The following is a 24,215-nucleotide window of genomic DNA, read 5'->3' on the forward strand; positions in this document are numbered from 1 at the left end:
AAGGCCCATATTCTTTGGAGATTAAAGAATATTTTTCATCAAATTTGGGATATTTTGTCAACCTCTATGGCAACGGTCCAATATTGCTATAGAGAGGCAAATGAAAATGCCGATATTCTAGCCAAAGGAAGAGTCCATACTCCCTCTCTGTTGGTTATTTTATTTATGTAATCTTGTATCTTTGTTTGAACATCTTGTATTTTATATATGAATTAATGATAAGTCGTACGTTACCGTTCAAAAAAAAAAGAAAAAGAGAGAAGTCAGGTGGTCTGTGGAGTGCTAAATAGTGTGCCAACTAGTGAAAGGATAGTCTCATACCACTACCTTTTCCACTACCTTACCCATCGCCAACCAATTATGGATAACTATAGACTTTATGGTAAGATTTCCCTACACCTTGAGAGGGTGCAACTCTATCTTCATGGTGGTATATAGGTTATCAAAAATGACCCCCTTCATTCCTTTCCAAAACACTGTAGATGCAACTCGAGCAGTAGACCTTTTCTTTAAGGAGGTAGTCGGCTTTTAAGGTGTACTAAAGCCTTGGAGATTTGTTGAGGAACTTTGCCAGAGACGCATCTTGTCAATGGGATCGAGTTCGGTTCATTGAGAAGGCTCCATCCGAGGTGGTATATAGGTAGCTACCAAGCACTTGACCTTGTCCCTTTCCCCAAGGGGTACAAGATTGCGGTGAGGTGGAAGCTTTTGCTGAGCACAATCAAGACCTTCATTATCAAATTTTAAAAAATAATAGAAGTGCTATAACAAATACAAAGCTGATGCCAACTTTGGTGGACAGGAAAAGACCTTTAAGGTATGATACTTGGTAATGCTGTACCTTCGGCATGAGCTTTTCCTAAGAGGCACTCGCAATAAGCTCAAGTACAAGAAGATTACCCCTTGTTGAGTACTTCAAAAGTTAGAGCAAAACACCTACAAGATTTGAGTTTCTCAAAGGATATGAAATTTCTCTTGTTTTCAACCTCTCTTAACCTAAATGAGTATCAAGCTAGGTGGGAAGTACATTTGCCCAAGTGAAAAGGGGACAATGAGAGGGTATCTTGGACAGCCGCATCATTCCTACCCACCATAGATATTACAATCAGTATTTGGTACAATGAAAGGGCAAACCCAATGTCGAGAGTTCATGGATTTCCAAAGAATGAATGATAAAGATTGACTGGAAGCCCTTGAGGAGTTCATAGAAGGCTTCAACTCGAGAATGAATTCTCATTAAACCAAAGGAAATTAATGCAAAAAATAAAAGAAAATGCTAACATTTTGTGGACCGTGATTCTCTTTTCTTTTATTTCTTTTTTATTTTTATTTTTTTTTCCTCTGTGTTTTTTTTTAAAAAAATTCCAGGTAAGATAGGGGTACTTTTAGGTGTTTTTTCTCTGTAGTGGGCTTTTCAAAATTTAACAGAAAAGCTATTCCGTATACTATTTGGTCATAGGAAAGTTACGAAGGAAAACTTAGAATCTGAATTTAAAATTTGCTCAAGAAGAGGTATTGTGCATGACTTTCGAGGTGCTATGCATAGCTTGAGAAGGGGTATTGTCCATCAATGCTCTTAGGAAAGTTGAGAGAACTTTAGCTAACCAAGTCAAGTTAATAAAAAAGAAGAAGAAGAAGAAGACTTTTACCTGGCTAGGAATTTTTTTTTTTTTAATGAAAATTTTGCTATAAATATCAGAAAGCAGGAACATGGTCCCCATTTTGGGTGGTCCTTAGACCATTACAAGTTATTGAAGCAAGGCTTTCTTAACTGCAACCTATTGTCTTTGAATAACAATTGGAATCCTTCAGTTTCTATGCGATTATAAATTGTTTCTCTCCTCTCTTTTCTACATCAATTTACATGTATGCTTTATGAATAAAGATGAAGGTTCTTCAATGAAACTGTATGTATCTTCAAGAAATGGGTAAGGCCACTACTAAGTCAATATATTACAAAGTTTAGCGGGGGACTAACGAACCCATTTTCCTTCAAGACCTGCATCAAGCTATACAATTGTGGGTGGCATGAAGTATGAGAAACTTGGTGCATAACGTGCTTATTTAACAAGATCTTTGAATCTCAGACCGGAATGCAGGACTGATGGTCAATATCCTCTTGGCTAGGTTGCGTATATCATCACGTGTGGACTCATGTGATAAACGAATCAGCTCCTTCAGACCGCCTGAGGAAATCAAGTCCCTTGTGTTTGCCTCTGCAAAAATAATCACGTTATTGAGATGCATACGCCAAGGGATGCATAAATGATAAAACAAACCCTGTTTTTCAAGAAATATTCAAATGATCTCCATGAAATCACACATACATGATAATTTTATATTCTAGTTGGTTTTCGGGGTAAGTGAAACCTACAATTATTTATTTCCTGATGAATGCATAGCACTCAGTAAACTTTGGGGACCAATGATTTAAGAAATATCTTAGATAAAATGCCCATATTTTTTGGGGTAAATAATCCCATGTACATTACAAACATTTCAATAGAATCTGTTGTTGTGGATTCCACACACACTGTTGCGCCAAGCGGTTAGTTAGGTAGTTGCATTGAGATGTTTCTCAGTATTCCCAAGTTTTATTCAATAGTTGGAAAATGTCTTCCCGAGTACAATCTTTTGTTTGAAAACCTTGCACATGCAGGGGCTGGATCGGTTTGCTAAGTTCTGAAGATACATGATAGATCATTCTCCTATGTTCAAACAGGTGCATATTGAGATTAATCAAGAGCCGATGCGAGTTTTGGGGGAATAACTAGAAATATCAGGACAACTATGTTATCTTTTCGGGGTATTTGTAGAATTGTGAATCGTCAAAGCAAGTATCAAGCCCTTTTCTATATAATCTCACCATAGTGACTATATAATCTCACCAACCTTGATAGAGAGAGAGAGAGAGAGAGGCTTGGTGAAATACATGTGTTGTAGCATTTTTCATTCCGATTATTAAAGAACTAAGGATTTGCCCTAGGTCCCAAGCTCATCCTTCTCAAGAGCTAAATAGGTAAGATTTTCAATTACTTGAGTTACTTCCTTAGTAGAATACCAACAGAAAAACTGGTGCAATAATGTAAAGCTAGTGCAGCAATGAACTCATCATTCCATAGAAAATCTCACCATGTTGTGCTAAATGACAAAGGGCAAGCTCCATATGGCGCCTAACTGACAACTGGGATGAAGTCGTATGTGAAACAATCCATGGAAGTGCACCATCTTCTATAAGAAGGGACTGTCCTTTCCGGTGCCCTGCAAGGGGAGAAGTTTTATTTCAAATGAGAAACCTTGTGCAGTAACATTACGAAACCAAGGCAAATGGAATTGTAACCATACCACAATAGTGATCAGGATAATATTCACTTTCAAGAGCGATGATAATGATTGTAGAAGAAGGTGCTTTGCATTGCTGCAGGCTTTAGATGCATCACAACAGAAAATAGATGAAAGTTTGGAGACAAGCATGGGGATTCACTGCAAATGTTTTATGCATCCAATAATAGGAAGCTACATCTGATTAAATTGAATATGAGACAAGGAGATACAAAGTAGCTTATTTAATTATGTTCATCCTACATATGGATTCTATAATCCATGAATAACATGTTTCTTATGTTTTTACATAACTTGTAATAGTTATCCTAACAAGACTTACAAATGACATCTTTCACTAAGACCCAAGAAAAGCTATAAATCCTTCAGTAACATATCCTTGCGGTGTTTCCTTCGAGAATGTATACTTCGTAGTGCAACCTTTAAGAAAAATGTCACAAACTCCAACATCTCCACTTGACCTTTGAAGGCTGTACAATCACTTCCTCTTACTCTCTCTCCAGCCCAGCCCATGTACATGTGTGGTAAACACATTTCCCACTAATCTTTTACTCAAATACTATGTTAACATATCCTGTGTCAGGATATAAGTGACCTCAATCTCTCATGCTTGGATCTTGTTACAAATGTGGTAATAGTCCCTCTTTATGTGTGCCTGGATTTCTTGTGAAACTATGGCTCCTTAGTCATGCAAATCACTGCCTGGTTGTCACAGAAGATCCTCATACACGGGCACTTAACTAGATAGAATTTGAGTTGATTCATAGTCTTTTGCTGCGAGACAAGAAGCTAACTCTATAGTCGAGAGTGCAGCGATATCTTCTTTCCTTAAGCGCCAAGACACGGCTCCGCTGGCTAGTGCGAAGATATACACAAATATGGACTTCATCGCATCTAGATCGCCCTGATAGTCCGCATCATTGCATCTGAATGTCTGAGCCTCCTCTATAAGTGAGCACAAGATTAACAATTCTGTCAAATATCGCATAACCCTTTTAATCACCTTCACGTGTTCTGGACCTGGATTATTCTGGAATGTATTTATCACGCTCATGGAAAATAAGTCCATTTTTTTTCCTAATATAGCATATGTCAGTGATCCAACCACACTTATGAGATTCCCTGCATGGCATCTTTTGCTTTTGTTGCTTGTGGGACACATGGCTAGACTTAACTTGGTCTTCTTATCAATGGGCATAAGTATGAGTCTACAATTTTTCATCTCGAATCTTTTCGGTATTTTCTTGCAATATGCCTTCTCTTAAGATAACTGAATGGTCCGAAGATGCATCACAAGATGCACTATTTCCAAGACTTGAAATCTATTTTTTCTTCGATCTATACATCTTGAGGTTGAGATGATCAATTTGAAGATTTTTGGGGCATCGAAACAACTTCTTTTAGCGAGTTTTTGAGGTGCGCCTTAATTTAATGGTTTAGGGCCTGACCCTTATAAAAACTTTTTCCATACAATAATCCTCCTAATTGAGCACAAAACCAGTTTGTGACAAGGTCTCTTGAAACTTTATGTACCAATCACTGTCTTGATACTTGATTTAGGCCACAAAGGGAATTCTTAAGTTTACACCATAGGTTTTCTTTTCCCTTATCTATGAAGGCCTCTAGTTGTTTCATATAAGTTTCTTATTTTAACAACCCATTTAGAAAGGTTGTCTTTGCATCCATCTGATAGAGTTTAAAGTCGACATGGCTACTACAACCATAAGGATCCTAATGGAGGGGAACTTAGCTACGGGGGAGAAGGGTCATGGTAGAGTACAATGAGCATTTAAAAATGCAGAGAAAAGCTATCATATTAACAAAAAATAATATTTATCCATAAAAATGGAATAAAAAAGTTTGAAATTTTTTTAGCACCAACAGAATTTTTTATAAAAACTGATCGTAAAAATTTTGCATCGTTCTTAAAAAAAAATAGATAAATTTTAGCTAGGGGTAGATTATTTAATTGGCAAAAATGGTTCAATCAGTTTTCCTTTACAGTCGAAAACATAGCAGCAAATAAAAATTGTTTGCTAGATGCTCTAACAAGAGAAATGTGTTTTATGTTACAGAATAACTCTGTGGATTTCAAGAGCTATCAAGGCAGCAGAAGATTGAGTTTTTATGTACTTTTCTAGCATTCTTTCTGAATTCAGTAAATACCATGTGACATAGCAAATAGAAATCTTTATTGCAACTGAAATGAAACCATCTACAGGAAGACCATGACTAATTTTTTGCCCAATTTTACTTCCACGTAAATAAATATGGTGGAATATCTTGCCTTAACCAACTTTAAGATGGAAACCGAACTCTTTCTCATGTCTAGGGCATAAAGAGTTTGGGACCATGCTCTTTACATTCTATAAATGAAAAACATAATGACCAATTTATTTTCTTCTGATTTTCACCCATGAAGATACGTTGGTCCCCTAGGCCAACAAAACATCCTTGGTGTTAGACACTTGGGCAGTGGAATCCGAGTCAAAACAACACGATCCCTCCTTAGGGTAAACTAGCATGGTCCCCCTAAGATTCACATTCTTTAGTGCCTTGCAATATTTCGTTATGTGGCCATACTTACTTCCAATTATAACACTTGGTATTCTCTAAATCTTTTTCTTCTTAGGCCCATTATTCCCCTTTTGATTTTCATCTTTATTATTCTTGTTCTTGCCCATTCCCTTCTTCTTTCTTGAATGAACCAAAGTTGGGTCTCAAATTTACTAGATTCATGGAGTCTCTGGAAGCTAGAGCCATCTTGTGGCATTCTTTTGTCTTCTTCTCTCTAAGCATGGTGATGATCTCATCCAACTTTGGTGTGCTCTCCTTTGCAGTGAGGAATGAGGTCAAAGCATCCCATGAACTCGTTAAAGTGTTGAGCAGGTGGCACACTTGGATGCACTTGTCAGAAAATACTTGTGTTGCCTCAAGCTCTAGGAACAGTGATTTGAATGTTGGGATAGGGATTGCGGTCTTCCCTCCTTTCATTTTTAAGTATGAGTAGTACTTCATAGCAAGTGTCTTTCTGGTGAGGGAAGGAGTGGCATAATCATTCTCGAGCTTCTGATGAATCTCCTTTGCAGACTTTAGGGTTTAATAGTTGAGAGTGTGGGAGTCATCCATAGCCACTGATACGAGTTGCTTAGCCAAGGTATATCTGTGCTCCCACTGAGCATAAGAATCCCCATAAGCATCGCCTCTTGATTCAGGTGGGGAGTTCTCTATAAGTAGCAGAGTCCTTCAAAGACGACATAGCCTATCTTTCTTTTTTTTTCGTCAACTTGCATAGCTCTTGCCATCGAACCTTTCAGTCTGCAGTCATTCAGCCATAAAGCCTTAGGTTGCCATGTTCTTGATTCAAGAAATAAAAAATTACTAAACTATGGTGGTAAAGGACCTTCTTCAAAGATGCGGCTATGTCAAATTTTGAAGTATAAATTAAAAATTTTCTTTATTAATAACTAGAATTTCTACTTACAAGTGGCATAATAAAATGTATAAATAAAAAAATAAACCTACTATAATCTAGGACCTTTGATTTTTATTATTGACTTTTACTACCAAAACAAAACTGTATTCATATGCTGAATACAAACTTTCAATCATCATCATCATCATCAGTATCATTTTAGCCTTTTCTCAATTAATTGGGGCCGGCTACATGAATCCTAGTTCTCCATTCTGCTCTATTAAAGGCCATATCCTTAGTGAGGCCATAAGTCCCTATATCTTTTCGAACTACTTCCAACCACATCCATTTGGGCCTACCCCTTTCCCCTTTCAATTCTTTCACTTGAACTAACTCGCACCTCCTAACATATATGGTACTTAGCCAGTGCCACACATGGTCAGGCCACCTAAATCTACTCTCATTTTATCGTCTATCGATGCCACGTCAAAATTCTCTCAAATAGATTCATTTCGAATTCGACCCCTTCTTGTATTGCCACTCATATATCTCAACATCCTCATCTCCGCTACACTCATTCTTTGGGTATATTGTTTTTGTCCGCCCAACATTCCGGCCCATAGAGCAAAGTTGGTCTCACCGATGTCTTATAGAACTTATCTTTCATCCTCATTGATATGCGGCGATCACATAGAATTCCAGTTGCACATCTCCACTTCGCCCAACCAGCTCTAATTATGTGTGCGACATCTTCCTCAATCTCTCAATTTTCCTGTACTATTAACTCAAAATATCGAGAGTGCAGTCGTTTATGTACTTCCTAGCCGTCAATCTTAAATTTTTCCTCTTCTCTACTTCTATTATTACTAAACTTGCACTCCATTTACTCTGTCTTAGTCCGACTAATTTTAAAACCTTTGGACTCCAGAGAATCCCTCCAAAGTTCTAACTTTGTGTTGACGTCGTTTCGAATCTCATAAATCAAAACTATGTTGAATACAAACTTTCAATATGAAACCAAAAACAATTAGGAATTCTAATTTAAGTAGGAGTCATAGTCCAAGTAGAACTTGATCTAAATGGAAATCCTAATACAATTAGGACTTCTAAATAAAAAATGAATCAAGAACTAAGAAATAAAATTGATACATAAAACTAGGAAGACGTACTAAACCTTTGCTTAAGGTTACCCCCTTAGAACTTACACTCGATTTCCGAACTGATGGCGGACTCAAATCCTTTGGTCCTATTGAATCCCCAGAACTTGGGAAGCATCTCTAGAACACCCTCTAACGGGTCCATGTAGCAGAAAGCATAGAACAAGATTGGATTTCTTTCAACCCCTTAAACTTTGAATCATGCCAGAAAGGTATCTACCCTAACCTCAATACAAGATATAGATATGGGCCGGCATTACCCCTAACATGGCTAGCCTAGGTGGTGTGTGCCACGTTTTATGGCCTTGCCTTTTAGGTAGGCCTAGCTACCCTAGAAAGAGAGAGAGAGAGAGGAGAGAGAGAGAGAGAGTTAGAGAGGGGCACAAATGAGAGAGAAGTTTGGTCATAGGTGATGGGAATGAGGGAGGAGTCCTCTTTATACCGGCCTTAATGGCCAATCTCAATTAGAAGTCACTTTGACCAAGAGATTTCCTGATAATCTGAGGTGAGAGAAACAAATTAGAGTCATCCATCCCTTAAATCAACCATCATGACTTAGGGAAAAATCTAGGAACCTTATTCCTTGAATCTTTAACTCATATCCACTTCTAGCAAATCTAGGATAAGACAAGTCAAAACTCATCTTCTATTTTGACTAGAATTTCTTTTCTCTCTCAAGAATATTGTAGAAATTCAAAGTAAGAAAATTGATGCAGCCCAAAATACTGCTCTCGAGTATCTAGGTAAGAGAGACAATCTTAAAATTTCCAAAAGAACTAAATGGAAAACTACGTATTGAATCTATCCTTTTATGTCTTTTTATTAGTTTAAAGTCTTTTATAATGAATGACCATAATTAGGCTGGTTGGATGGCCAGGATTAAGTCTTGTTTAGGGTTTTCTTTTATAAGAAATGTACTCAAGCATAATCAAGCATCTTGTTATGGACTTTATCGAAACCCTGGAGTAGCCAATGCTCCTTTTATCTCTGGTTTTTTAATCTTTCTCTACTTTTGGATATTCCTTATCTTTTTTTTGCTAAACTGTAGCTCCAAGTTACTAGGTTTGTGCCCGGTTGGTATCAAAGCCTGACGATCTGTACAGTACTATAGCACTGTACGGATGGTATAGTAACACTGTACGGGTACTGTAGCTTTGTACGATTATGTAGCATGGTATTGTAGCATTGTACACAAAGTATTGTAGGAAAACACAGACGGTACTATGAAATCAATTTTTGTGCCCTAGATCAACAATCATGCCTCCACATAAAGGAAAAGGAGAAAAAGCTACAACAATAGAAGCCTTTGATACTAATTCGTGAGAAGGGATTGCAAATCTGAGGAGATTAGTCAAAACTCAAAACCTAGATCTACGTATGACGCAGATGGAAAACCCATATTAGGAGAGACGTAGTTGATTAAGGCAAATGAGGAATTCATAAATCACTTCCATGATCAAGCTCCAAGGAGAGAGGTAGTTGACCATACGGATAGGTATAGTAGGAGGTGGGAAACCGCTCTCAAGGTCGAGATCCGGAGTTTTTATCGAGGTTTAATGGATGAGGAATTCTTTATTGGCTGAAGGAAGTCGAGTGGATATTGGAGTTTAAGGAGGTTCCTGAGAAAAGAAATTACTTTTAGTCACCATAAATCTTAGGGAAAGAGCTTTGCCCTAGTGGGAAGATGCATACACGAAGAGGAAAGCCAAATATCACATATTGGCAGAAGATAAAGCATAAGATGAGCGGTTTTTCTGTCTACAATTACTTGCAAACCTGTATCAGCACTTAAATAATCTTCGGCAAGGAAGTACGCAGAGAGGAGTTTTATCAGCTAGTTTCGCGTAACGAACTTTCTAAGGACAATGACCTGCTTGTAGCACGATATATTGGAGGTCTTATCTGCAGGATGTGTTGAATCTCCACACCTTTTATATTCTTTTTGAGGCATATCAGCATGCCTTGGTGGTGGAGAAACTCCAAAACCGAGGTCAATTCAGATATCGAAATATGCCACATGTGGGGGCTAGATCTGGGCCGAGGATTGGACAGGTGCAGGAGCAAGTTGGGGGAGTCCAACAGCAACATCTGGAGTCCAGAGAGGTGGCGCAGCCCAATAGATAGGACGTGCTATTGGTCAAGGCCAGAACTTGAGAAATCAGCTTGGTAGCTCAGTAATAAAGTGTTTCAATTGCGAAAAGCCAGGCCATAGATCAAATGATTGAAGGAAGAACTTCAGCAGAGAAGGAAAACAACTATTGATCGAAAACGATGACTCAGTTGACATAGATGCCGGTGCTGATTCTGTTTTCGACAATTATAGTGATGAAAAGGTCGTTATAATTCACGGCAATGTTGGTGAAGCATTAGTGGACAGAAGGAGCTTTTTGGCGCCAAAAGAGGACACAAGAGGATTGTATGCAAACCAATAATTTCACACCTCATGCACAATTAGAGAAAGAGTTAGTACCATGGTGATTGATACTGGCACTTATGAAAATACTGTGTCAGAGGAGGCCGTGATAAAGCTGCATTTGGGTGTGAAAGACCATCAACATCTCTACTACTTGTCCTAGTTCAAAAAGGACAATGTGGTAAAAGCCCTAAATATTGCTTAGTTTATTTTTCCACTAGCCAGTGCTATAATGATAATGTGTTGTGTGGTGTTGTGACAATGGATACATGTCATATCTTGTTGGGGAGGCCTTGGCAGTATGATAGACATGCCATACATGATGGGCAGGAGAATGCTTATACGTTCTGGAGGGATAACCTGAAAATTATTTTAACCCCATCTAAGGAGATTGAACCTAAACCTAAACAAGGGGAGGGTACAAATTTTCTTTCTTTGGTCAGATTTACAGCGGAAATAAAGGAATCTGGGTTGATATTACATAACTGGGCAAGGAGGAGCCGATGTGTAATTCTGCCCCTGAGGTGGTTCAACCACTTTTAGAAGCATTTCGTGCTTTTTTCCTGAGGAGCTACCAGCAAGATTGCCCCCAACCCCACGCCCCTGTTGGAATTATGTCCTTTCAAGACCTTAAATTCTATTATTTTCATGAACTCTATACTTGAGTGGGAGTATAAGAGCGACATCACTCTAGGATTTTGGCGCACTAGGATCAAGAGTCATACAACCGCGTTTTCGGTCATGAGGTGTTTTGGTATATGGAAGGTACCGAGAGGGTTGAGGGTTACCTCTTAGTCAGGGTCGATTGTTAATGATTTGTTTGATATGTACCTCATGAGCATGTGATGGGCCAAGATAATACGATGTTTGTATGAGCTTGATGATTGAAAGTCCTGTACGGGAAGGTTGGGCCAACAGAGGGCATTAGCCTATATCCTTGATTCTAAGAACCTTCTCATGGCATGTGCATATACAGTCGCAATTCATTGGGAAGCCTGCTCTTCCACAGATCCACTCGATAGAACTATGCACATGTGCCAAGAGAGGAACCCTTGCACCTTGTTCTTGTGTGCATGTCCTCTAGGGGGTACACCTGAAATCCACTTAATTTTGGAATTCAGAATCACACATCGACTCGACTTTGATATGACTAATATCTTAAGTCCTGATTTAACATCGTGGGTCATGAGCCTATTGGGTCATTTCCGAGAAGGTGACTTTGGATTCAGGGACTAGCCAAGTAGAGTGCTCCATTTTGTACTTTGATTCCAAGCATCCTAATTTCCTTGTAACTATTTTTAATCATTGTTCAACTGATTTTTTTCGATGAAAAAATCATTAAAATGATTTATGTAGATTTATGGGAATTTTTCTGGATTTTTCTGATTCAAGAAAATCCCTTTTTCAAAATTGTTTGAATGAAATGACAATTGAGGACAGTCCCAAGGGACCACACTAGACACCCAAATGGCCAATAAGGTGATCAACTCTAACACCTTCAATGCTTGAAAGTATATGTCTAGATGCTTGGCTTCCCATTCATAGATGATGAATTGGCACTGAATTGAAGACTAGCCATCCCATATCTCCCATTGGCACATTGATGAGTCGCAAGGGGATCAACCAGGTACTCGAGATCTCTATATGGCTTCCCATGGCTATGATGCACACCACACTTGAGCAATCACATATTCATGTAATTGAGTTTTTGATTTGATGAATTTTCATGTTACTATTGATGTATAATTTGGTCTTGTAAAGTTCAATGCTGCTGAATTTTCAAGAGAGCATTGTATATGTCTAGTCTTGAGCTCTATCTTTGATGATAGATTTGTTAAAATATAAGGGACCTAGATAGAGTTGTTTCCTCCTTTTCTAAGTGTAGTTTGAAGCCTTTATGTCTATGTAATAGCAGCAACCTTGCTGTATTTTCATTTCAAGAGTTGTGAATCAAGTGAGTTGTTGAATTTTAAAAAGTTGTATACATAGTCTTGTATACCTTTGCCTCTCTTCTATGTGTATTGGTTTCTTATACACTAAAACCGCCATGCGTCATATGCAGCACCACATTGATTTGGTGCCAGATGCTAGCTTGCCTAACAAGCCATACTATTGAATGAGCCCACAAGAGCATGCTGAGATTTGTAGACAGATAGAAGAGTTATTGACCAAAGGTTATATCAGGGATAGCATGAGCCCTGGTGCTGTCATAGCCCTTCTTACTCCTAAAAAGGACAGCAACTGGAGGATGTGTAGACAATAGGGCCACAAACAAACTTACGGTGACATACAGGTTTCGCACACCCCGGATTGATGATATGTTGGACCAGCTTGTGGGTGCTCAGGTGTTCTCGAAGATAAACTTAAAAAAGCGCGGCTATCATCAAATTTGGATCAGACTGGCGATGAATGGAAGATAGCCTTCAAGCTCAAGAGGGGCTGGACAAGTGGATGGTCATGCCTTTCGGGTTATCTATTGTCCCGAGCACATTCATGCGAGTCATGAATCATGTGCTCAAGCCATTTATTAGTAGATTTATTGTACTGTATTTTGATGGTATTTTAATTTATAGAACTTCTATTAACTTACATTGCAGCATTTGCACGAGGTTTTCTTTGCTTTGTGCAGGGAGAATGTGTATGCAAAGATGAAGTGCACTTTGATGGTGTTTTTTTTTGGGTTATGATGTTTCTGGAGGTGTTAGAGTTGATGAATTCAAGGTCCGAGCAATTGCAGATAGGCCGGTGCTGAAGTCAATCCATGATGTGCGTACATAGTTTTCATGATTTAGCCTCATTCTATCGGCACTCCATACATTATTTTAGCACTATCATGGCACCTCTCACTGATTGTATGAAGAACAAAGTCTTCCAGTGGACAACACTAGCAGAAAAAAGCTTCATTGAGATCAAGTTCAGGCTATCAACAGTACCAGTCTTAGTGCTTCCAGACTTTGGCAGAGTCTTCGAAGTAGATTGTGATAATTCTTAGATCTGAAATGGTGCAATGTTAAGTCAAGATGGTAGGCCCGTAACTTATTTCAGCAAGAAATTGAACGGTGCCAAGTTGAGGAATCTACTTATGATGCCGAGTTCAAGGATATTGTGCAAACTTTACGCCATTGGAGACACTACTTGATCCAGCGGGAATTCATTCTTTATTCTGATTGTAAGGAATTAAAGCAAATTAATGGCCTGCATAAGTTGAATCATCGACATGCCAAGTAGGTGGCATACCTCCAGGAGTTCACTTTTACCTTGAAGCATAAATCCGGCACACAAAATAAGGTGGCGGATGCACTAAATAGGAGAGCTTCTTTGCTCACTACTATGCAAGCTGAAGTGTTAGGCTTTGACACCTTCTGAGACCTTTTCCTAGCAGACACGCTTCGGGAAAATTCTTCAGGAGACTGATTTGGGTCAGCATGATGATCATGTTGTGCATGATGGGTTTCTTTTCAAAGGGAATTGTCTGTGTGTTCCTGATTGTTCTTTGAGGCAACAAATTATCCAAGAGCTACATAGAGAGGGACACTTGGGCAGAGATAAGACTTTGGCTTTGGCTAAGGCTGATTATCATTGGCCAAAGTTAAAGCGGGACGTGAGTAGATATGTGGACAGATGCCATATTTGTCATGTCTCTATGGGGACTGCTACTAATATTAACCTATACATGCCATTACCCATTCCAAAGTCGCCCTGGACAGATGTGAGCATGAACTTTGTCCTTGGTTTGCCACGTATTGAGCGAGGCACGGACTGTCTTTGGTGTGGTTTCTAGGATGGTTCATTTTCTAGCTTGTAGAAAGACCATGGATGCCTCGCATATTGCACATTTGTTCTTTAAGGAGACTATTAGATTGCATGGTGTGCATAAATCTATAACTTCCGACTGATCAGAAGTTTACGAGGCATTTTTGGAGGAACTTATGCAAGAAGCTTGGCACCTCACTGAATTTCAGCACAGCTTATCATCCACAAACAGATGCTCAAACTGAAGTGGTGAATCGAAGCTTGGGTAATTTGATTCGGAGTCTAGTGGGCACTAATCATAAACAGTGGGATTAGACCTTATTGTTGGCGTTATGTGGCCATTTAAAGGACTTATGACAGCATGTACTAAAAACATATAGTGAAATGTTTGCTCCAATGGGAGTGTGGTCCACCTTAGAGTGAGAGGTATTTTCTAATGCCTAGACTCACATGAGTTTTGACTGACTATGGCTCAATGTGATGTTCAAAAAACCCGTAGTCCTAGGCATTGTGTAAGCACAACTGATGAGGGTTTTCGATGTGGGGTTATCCCTTGATGAAGTTGGAGTTGTGCCCAGGACAATTGGCATGGCACATGGACTTGACCCATGTGTGTGATGGATGGCCTGAGATAACAAAAGCTAAAATCCTCATCATTACCTTCACACGACATGTACACTAGATAGCCGTCCGAGAAGCGGCCCTTTTGGATAAAGGTGCGTGACGTGTACATATGCATAAGAGATGGCTCCCTACAACACTGGACTATGTTGGAAGGACCCATGGAGCACAGGGCTAGACTTGTCCTCAGGGAGGGACATATAATCCATGGTCTAGGATCGTATCTCTTTCATTTATTGGCTGTCTTTGATAGTTCAATCATGAACCCCTGCAAAGGGCTGTGGGTCATGGGAACTATTGGATCAATTTGAGAAGGTGCAATGAGACACGATCTCTAGAGAGGATGGAGACTTCAGTAAATTTGTCCTTATCCTAACTCTACGGATCCAATTCCCATCAAATCCTCTTGGATATGTTTAACTATTTTTCAATTATTTTTTAGATAATTAAAATGAGTTTTTGGACCTCTCTAAGTATTTGATTTTATTGAAAAATGATTTTTAAATAGGGGAAAATCGATTTTCTATATTTATTATAATCATAGAGAAAAATAAAATATTTAGAGGCTTTATAAAATCATTGCATTATCTGAAAATAATGTTTAAGACATTGGGGCTCATTAAGCCCACCAATATATGGGGGCATGGGGCCCACATGGCCACCCTATGTGTGGTGCACCCCACCTCCTCCATACTTTCCTAAATTGAAATATGGCAATTAAGCTATGTGTTGACTTCAAACTTTTAGAAAACCTTTGTGTAAAAATTTTGATTGCTTTCAAAGGGGAAAATTTAAGAAAATAAATGGAATAAATATTTTCTCTCCACAATATTTGATGAGAATGGAGTTATTGAAATTGGGGGATAATAGTTCCACCTCATTCATTTAATCATGATGGATGATCTAAAGAATAAATGGATGAGATCTCTTCACCCCATAGGTCTTCAAGATCAAAAGTCAAACTTAAATCTCATAATGATGGCAAAATCCTAACCCTAGAAACCCTAGCCTTTGTTCTATATAAATTATATGGGGGATTCATTCTTTACAACCTAACTGGCTCTCTCGCTCTCTGAGCTTAAAGGGGATGGCACGCCTCTCTCTCTAAACTTCTCTCTTCTTCTCTCTCTAAGATTAGGGTTTAGGAAAGAGAACAAACCCTAAGGGGTGGCACGCCCAAGCCACATAGCCTAGCCCTAGGTCTTAGTCTTATGCCCATGTGTTAAACCTTGGTCAATGATATTCCATGTTATGCTCTCTGCTAGTTTTGCCTAGGCTTCCCAAGTTCTGAGACAAGTTCTAAGACAAGTTCTTGAACTGAGATCCCGTGCGCCATTAGTGGAAGAGACTCGGAGTGGGGTATATGAAGTCCTTAGGGGTAACCTGAGGGAAGGTATGCAGTATTCTTATTGATTCATGCTCTCTTGGCTTATTCACATCTTTTTGTGCAATTTTTAGATCTATGATATGAATGTAATTTTTATTTTAATGGCGAGCACGTGAGAGTTCTTGGTATTTTATTTGGTGTATATATATTGTAATTGGACACTTGTGAGTGATTCGAGTGGCAATACAAAAATAAAGATAGAAAAATTTTAATCGTATTGACTTGCCTGATCACATAGTCCATCTTTCACTTATCTCAGACTGATTTTCTTTTAATAGGTCCTAGAATCGAATCACAGGTTTTAGCCTTTTGAGATTGTTTGTGGATGGAACCCAAGGAGTGCTCTTGATTTAGCATCAATTCCACATATGGGCTGAGTTAGTGGCAAGGTGGAGGACTTGATTGAGCACAACAAATTTGTTCATGGCAAGGTTCGACGGCAACTAGAACAGTCCAACGCCAAATATAAGGCAGCCACTACAAGCATCATCGACATATGATTTTTTATGTTGGAGATTTTGTGTTGCCAATCTTGACCCAAGTTGAAAAAACCAGGCGATCTAACCAGTAACTGCCTGGTTAGATCGGTTGATCGGTCGATATTTTTAAAAGAAAATTCAAAAAAATCTATATAAATCCCAAAAATAAGGAATTTAGTTTGTAATGCATGTTTTTAATATTCTTTACATTATGGTAAAGATTAAATATTGTTTTGGTCATTATTACTCACTTTTATATTTTCCTAGCTTTTTCAAAAAAAATTAAAAATACCCCTGGGCACAAATCGATTCTTTAAAATCTATTTTTTTCATTAATTTTCAACTTCATTTGAATGTATTTTGTTTTAATCACTCTTTATATGTTTTTCATATTTTAGTATATTTTTTTTTTATCTTTTTTATTTTTTTCAACAATTTTTTGACCTCCCAGGACTTGCTTGGTTAGAAATGTTGAATCAGCCAGTTTATCGGTTAGGCCGGTTAAACCGCTTATGGGCCCATGTCCAATTAACAATTCCAGTTCAATTTTGCGAACACTGGTCATGACTAAGGATAGACTTTCAGCAGGGGAAATTCATAAGTTCAGCCAGAGTAAGATTGGACCGTGTGAAGAGGTGCATATGATTAATGACAATGCCTACAAATTGAAGCTTCCCAAACATATTCGAACTTTCGATGTTTTTAATGTCAAGCATCTCCTTCCATGCCATGGTGATACCTTCGACAACAAGCTGCCGAATTTGATGGCGAATTCTTTTGAGGAAAGGGGGACTGATGCAGCCCAGAATATTGCTCTCAACTATCTAGATAAGAGAGCCAAGCCTAAAGTTTATAAGAAGAACTGAAACAAGACAAACTAGTTATTGAATATGTCCTTTTATGTCATTTATTTATTTATTGAGGCAATTTATTCACTCAAGAGCATAAGTAGTAATTTCTAGCCTACAAACCATCTTTGGGCATCTCTCCGACCTTACATGGATGTCCTTCCAGAAAACCCCCAAAAGTAGGGCCTATGCCCAAGAAAAAGGGTTTTAAATATGACTTGGGCCAGAGACCACCTAATCCTAGTTCAGTCAACCAACATATACTCCTATTGAAGAGCACAATTCACTATATTTATTATTCTTACATGCTCTCATGGACTTTAAAGGCCATAAACCCGAACAGTTATACGGTTCCAGTAAATATGTGAGCAACCTAAATCATAGTTGTTGGAATCAGGATCCCTATGAGTGGGGTTCAAGATCCAAAAAATTTAAAAAACGAGATCCCTAAAAGATCCGTTCCGGGAGCGACAAAATCGAGATCCTAGAAGGGATCGCCTACCAAAGTAGAAGATCCTAGTAACTATTTTTTTTTTTTTGATAAACAAGATCCTAGTAACTATTACCTAAATATTTTCTAGGTTTTGACCAACATAATATAGTAAAGTAACTAACCATGAACCACCAAAACAATACTCAATGTGTGGTCTATATCTTTATAGATAGAGAGCCACAAGTTGCAATCTCTCAGCAATGAATTCTAACTATCAATCTATGCCTTTCAAAGAAAATCAGGGAAAAGGGAAAAAATTAACACCAACTCCCAGTCCAACCAAAAGAATAAGGGGAAATATCCTCGTACCCCCTATGTTTGGTTTTCATATCTCAATAGACCCAAAGATTCAAAAACTATCTCCTACCCCCCTGACTAACTTTACCCACTTTAACTATTTTTTTAGCTCTAACAAATATAAAAAAGATATGTTCATTCTAAACCTTTTCTCTTTACGTGATATATTCCTCCCATATTTCTCTCTCTAACATTCACCCTCTTTCTCTCTCTAATGGGGGAGAGAGAGTGAGAGACACAGGGGGAGAGAGAGTGGGAAAATAGGTAAAGAGAGATTTAGGAGAAAATCACGTGAAGAGAGAAAAAAGATGGTGTTTAGAAATGATGTCTTTCTTATATTTGTTTAGGGCAAAAAAATAGGTTTTAAAGGGATAAAGTTAGCTTAGGGGGCTAAAAGATATAAAACTTAGAATTTTTATGACCCAATATATGTTTTAAAACATTGGGTCTATTGAGGTATAAAACTTAAAAATGGGGGGTATGGAGATATTTTCCCAAAGAAAAATACAAGTGTATAATTCAACCCTTTCTTCAAGGAGTACAAAATTAATCATGATATTTAGATCCTAAGAATCAATCACAACATAAATTAAGAAACCTCAATCCAAAAAATAACATGAAATCAACCAAACCACAGTTGACAGATTTTCTAGCAAGAGAAGAGAGTGCAGAAATTTTACAAGAAAATGAAATACCAAGCAAATTTTCAGATGTAAAGAGTTTGTCAGAAAAAGTCTCAGGATACTTGATCCAAAAACATTCTGCCCAATGTGAACAGGTGTTTACAGCTAAGGAGAGTCCATTTGGAAGTAAATAATTTTACAAGTTTTCAGGGCCATGTTTCAATCGAGTCTTTGAAACTTACCTGTTACATGGCCTCTCTTTTTCTCGTCTCTGTTCATGATTCACTCTTGTTGGATTTCTTGATTCAATAAGACCAGGCAACTAAAATAAAAATTTGCAGGAACATAGACTCAAACAACCAATTTGCAGGGGAGAGAAAGTAAAGAGGGAAAGTATGGAAGCGATAATGTACTACTAGTTTGTCCCTTCTTTCCTTTCATTTACTGGTTTGATGAGACCCCTTTGCCATACTACTCTCTCACTAACCAATTCACCTCTCCAAAAAATCAAAAAGGAAAAGCTGAGAGACTACCATACAAGGGTGACACCAAAAACTTCAAGGACCGTGAGATAAAAGGACAAAAAGTTGGACCGCCTCTATCCAATTCAAATAATGAAAAGTAAAAACGAAACAATGAGAGATATATGAATCTTATGGAGGGAAAGAATGCACAGATAAGAATAAAAAACAGTTAGGAACTATGTAGAATTTATCTCAAAACAGAAATAATATATCTCAAAGAATTACAGTAACCAATTTACTTTACGCATGAACATAATATATGAGTAAAACGAATTCTTACTTTGAAGGGATTCTGAGAAAAAAATGATCAGTCTTGCTTAGCTGATTTTTATCTTCAATTCAAAAGAAACTATAAGAAAATACCAAACCCAAAGGCATGAAGATGGCTGATTGTAGATGCTTTGAGACCAAAGAAAGCAAAAAATAGCAAGCACAAGACAAGCACTGACCAAATAGATCCCGGGAAAATTTGTCATGAGAATCTTGGAGGACTTTTACACTCTAAGAGAAGCAAGTTAAGAGAGTTCTATGTTTTTCACACCATCAAAACCTTCTTCCTAACCCCCTTTATATATTTTGATTCTCAACAAGAGAGAGAAGTGCATAACCACAGAGCGAGCTAAATTGCAAGTGAGGTAGACATACAACCCTCCGGCCAGGCACCTAAAAAGAGTAGGCGGGGTCTTTCTAACCATTCCGAAGAACCAAGACCTCAGAAAGGAAAAAAGGAACCTGTGATTTGACCTACATGAATCAGTTCGGAGAAGTAAGGTAGCCATAGGGCTGCCAAGCCTTGCCCGTAAGTAGGCAAAGGGAAGTGAGCGGGTTGCCATCCCAGAAAATAGGTGATCATTGAACCAAGTTTTATCCAAAAGCAGTTTTAGAAAACAGTGAATTATTTATAATATTACATTGCAAAAAACTTATTTTTAAATGGTTTACGATGTTAGACTCTCATGGGATTCCTCCCATGAGAGAAGCATGACAACTTGAGACTAGAGAGAGACTAAAACCATCATTATCATACATTACAGCTAGAAATCATAATTAAGGATGGGAGCAGAGAGAATAACGATTAGGGTTGAAAGGTAGAGAGAAAAATGGAAGAGAGAGAGCGTCGAGAGAAAGATAGAGATTTGCATTGTTACAGTTTCTTTTGTGAGGGTGGAGGGAGGCATCAAGCCCCTCTAACGTGCGGCTACCTTGCAAGAAAGATTGGAGCCACGTCGTTTGAACTTGGAGTTCAGGGGCAATCGAATTCCACTCTTCTCAGTTTTTGAGAGCTGGAAGTTCCAGGCCCTTGGAACACTATAACACTTCTCATTCTCAAACACGGAAGTGCTACAGTAAATTGGGACTTAAGGCTTATCAAGCCCACCCTAAAATAAGACCTTAGACTAAAATGTACACACATACAGGTTGAGCGTCTGCCGAATGGGGCCACATGTTGAAAAGTTCTATTTGTTGGGCATTCTCCTATGTACAAAAATGACTTGACACCTTGTTATTTGCAAATGACTTGACACCTTCTTATTCGCTACATCTAGTTTTTCTTGCCTACTTAGCTCCATGCTAGAGAAACCAAAGACATCTTATGAAAGGATGGAGGAGAGAGTGCAGAAGGACTGTGAAAAAATAGAGCGAAAACATTATTATTCAAGATTGTACAAACATGGATGACTTGTGAGCTACATATGCAATACACTGTGAGACAGCAAACCAATCATACACCCTGAGGCAGCAAACCAATGATACAGGAGACCATTGATAATGTGTAGACAACTAATTTACAACAAAAATAATAAGAACTACATACAAATGGAAACGGCACCTCATTACAGGTTTTTTTTAAAAGCAGGTTGTAGCATTTAATAGGCGAATTGGCATATGAGACATTTGTTACACCAAACTTGAGGGGAGGCTTTGTGAGAGGATGTCCAAGTTAAAGCACTAAAGTTTTGTGAGCCAAGGTATTACTTTCCATTTGGTTTCATAAAGGATTGTGTTAGTATTATGTATATGCAAAATGACATTGTTTTTTATTTTTATTTTTATTTTTGAACATTAACATTTAGTAGTGGGTTAGCAATTTTTGAACCATTAGTTGATTTCAAAAGGGGTTAGCATTGGTAGGAATGGAAACAGAGACCGATTGCTGAGTCATAGGTGGTGCTACCACCTTGACGTCAACCCCATTCTTATATACGAAATGACATTGTTACTATTCAATGTTGTGCAATGCAAACATGGACCTTCAACATCTAAATGAATAGATGCAAAAACTTGTTGAAGATTTTCTCCTCTCTCCGCCATCATCCCCCAAAACTCCACCAAAATGACATAAAATTTGCTGAACTAGAGTCTTGAAGCTTAAGGTTTTAGATTTCAGTTAAGTTAAATTGTAAACTTGGAAAAGAATTTGGAATATATGAATCTAATTAACGTAACAAAAATCATTGCAACATATTTGAATTTTGAAGGACAATAACACAAATTAATCCTCCAATATTAATATAACTACAACATACAATCAATTTTCTCAACAAAAAAATAACTTGTATCAAGTTCCCAAATTGGAAGTTATCATATGTAATGCCAGGATTATGATTCCGAAAATAAGCAATTTAAAATAGCCAGGCAATATTTCACATTACACAAAAGCCTAGCGACAAATGGCCAAAGAAGATAATTCAAAATTCTAACAAAATATGCGCAAATTAGGACATATGATTACAAGTTCCTATGAGTGTTTATCATCATCTTTCATCATTATCATCATCCGGGCCATATTCCAAATATTTGGAGTCAGCTATCCTATATGCATTAATCATTTTACATTTTTTTGGCATAATGAGTGGATGAAGCAGATTTCTAATCTTGTTGAGAGGTTGCTTAGGACAAATTTTACCTAAATGTCATGGGAGAAACAAGTATAGCTATTGTACTACAGCAGTTTCAACTTTTAAGACAATATAAGTCATAGAACTAAAGAATGGCTTGAGTGACTACATGCTTAAGTAAAATAAAGTACTTCCTGAAAGTAAATAATTGTGTAAACAACATAATTTATCAAAGTGCATAAGCCAATTCAAGTACCTTGAGCGATTCCTCGAGATTCACATTTTGCAAAATTAGCTATTCCTCTAGCCACCTGACTTAAAACATCACTTTGCCCTGATCTAGCCATTTCCAAGAGTGCCTGAATAGCATTGGCTTCCTTTAACATAGTATGTAACCTTTCTGCAAACATAACATTGTGTTTAAAGCACATGTAGCTTTCAAGTTTGGCAAATCACAGAAGAAAACGAAATGATTCAACAAATTTAACCAAAGATGATTATATGCAACACTACATTATTTAGAGCCATCACACTCGATTAGTGAATGAAAAATCAAGTCTTGCTTCTGCAATCAATGTACACAGAGGAACTATGCCATATTTTTTGTTTTTAGTAATCTATGGCATCTATTCCTTTACAGAATAGAGGAAATACTATAATTAAAGGAATTCTCTAACTCCCAAAAAGAGAGAAAGGAATCCCAAACTATTTCTCAAATTTTAAGACCCTATGCAATGAGGACACATGTCTTCATGATTATAAGCGCATACAAACACAAGCACAAAGCAAGGGGAGCTAGATACGACACTCAAGTGAAAGCTTAGACACTAATGCTTGCCCTTTTTACTTGACATTTGAATCGTAAATTATTGCCTATCAATTAAAAACCCGCCTCCTTTCCCATCTATATGATATTCATGTTTCAGTTAGACCTTTTTGATGCAGTTATCCATGTCAAATGCTAACGCAGATATCTATGTCTTTAAAATCATCTAAAACCTAATATATTTTCTGAACGCACATTTGCACGTAACTCAATTGAGGATACTATTGTTGTTTGATTTCCATGCCGAATTGAGATGGAGGCAGTTCATACCTACTATGATTGCACTTCGAGCTCTAGGTAAGCAACAAATACACCATCGTAACAGTATGAAAGGGTAAAAGTAACCATCAATATAAAGGATACACAATATTACAAGTGACAATTTATGATTATTGTCTCTCTTTTCTGTTTCTTTGGCTTTGATAATTGAGGATGCCTGTCTTTTCATAGAAATTACTCTCTCTCTCTCTCTCTCTCTCTCTCTCTCTCTCTCTCTCTCTCTCTCTCTCTCTCTCTCTCTCTCATATATTCACACACACACATACATTAAAAGTCTATTTAATTTTCTTTCTGAAACAAAAGATTCAATTCTCCAACAAAAGGTCCAGTGGTCCTGAAAATTAATCATAAGCTATTATGATCTAAACGAATCAAGGGGTTAGAATTTTAGACACTATCAATTAATTGACTTGTGAACTTGAATATTCAGGAAGATGGTACATCAGGACCCCAAAATAGCAATCTCCATGCATCAGAGGGACCACATTAGATGAGGGTTTCAACATGTCACATTGAGTAAATATGGAAATGCCTAAAGGTTATTCTGTCAATCCATTGCCTATAACATGTGATTGAAACTCTACATATGAATTAAAGTTTGGGAATAACGATCCACTATAAATTTTCTAGATTTGAGAAATATGATATGTATGTTGCTGGATAATCCTTAGACAGCAGCAGTTTGGATTTGGGGAGACAGCTCCCGTCTTTCAAAGGAAGCTCTAAGCTATGCAAATCGAAAATTAAGGGAGATCGATTCTCATTTCTTGAGCAAAAGAACCTAATAACTTTACACAAAAGTGTCTCAAAACAAATGACTAATACACTACACTTAATATAAACTTCATTAGCGTGCTTATTAAAAATGCAAGATATAAATGACTAGATTACCTTGTTGGTTCGATTATGATTTCTTAG

General features: G+C 37.7%; 1 protein-coding gene across 10 annotated transcripts in view; it reads right to left on the bottom strand.

The window, feature by feature from the left end:
• Positions 1-1,763: 1,763 nt before the first annotated feature.
• LOC18432871 (kinesin-like protein KIN-UA) overlaps positions 1,764-24,215 on the bottom strand; it is an 83,153-nt gene continuing 60,701 nt past the window's right edge. For 9 of the 10 annotated variants that reach the window (XM_020666362.2, XM_020666361.2, XM_088872764.1 and 6 more), the window contains 3 exons: positions 22,449-22,592; positions 3,133-3,261; positions 1,764-2,216 (listed from right to left, as the gene is read on the bottom strand). In XM_020666362.2, coding sequence (XP_020522021.2) covers positions 2,065-2,216; positions 3,133-3,261; positions 22,449-22,592 — 425 coding nt within the window. In that variant the 3' untranslated portion in view covers positions 1,764-2,064. Of the gene's footprint in view, positions 2,217-3,132; positions 3,262-5,519; positions 6,661-22,448; positions 22,593-24,215 lie in introns of those variants that run through there. The other variant, XM_088872766.1, reaches the window with a different exon arrangement.

The sequence above is a fragment of the Amborella trichopoda genome, chromosome 7 (assembly GCF_054954075.1).
Source record: "Amborella trichopoda isolate Santa Cruz 75 chromosome 7, AtrichopodaSantaCruz75HAP2 v2.0, whole genome shotgun sequence".
Lineage (NCBI taxonomy): Eukaryota > Viridiplantae > Streptophyta > Magnoliopsida > Amborellales > Amborellaceae > Amborella > Amborella trichopoda.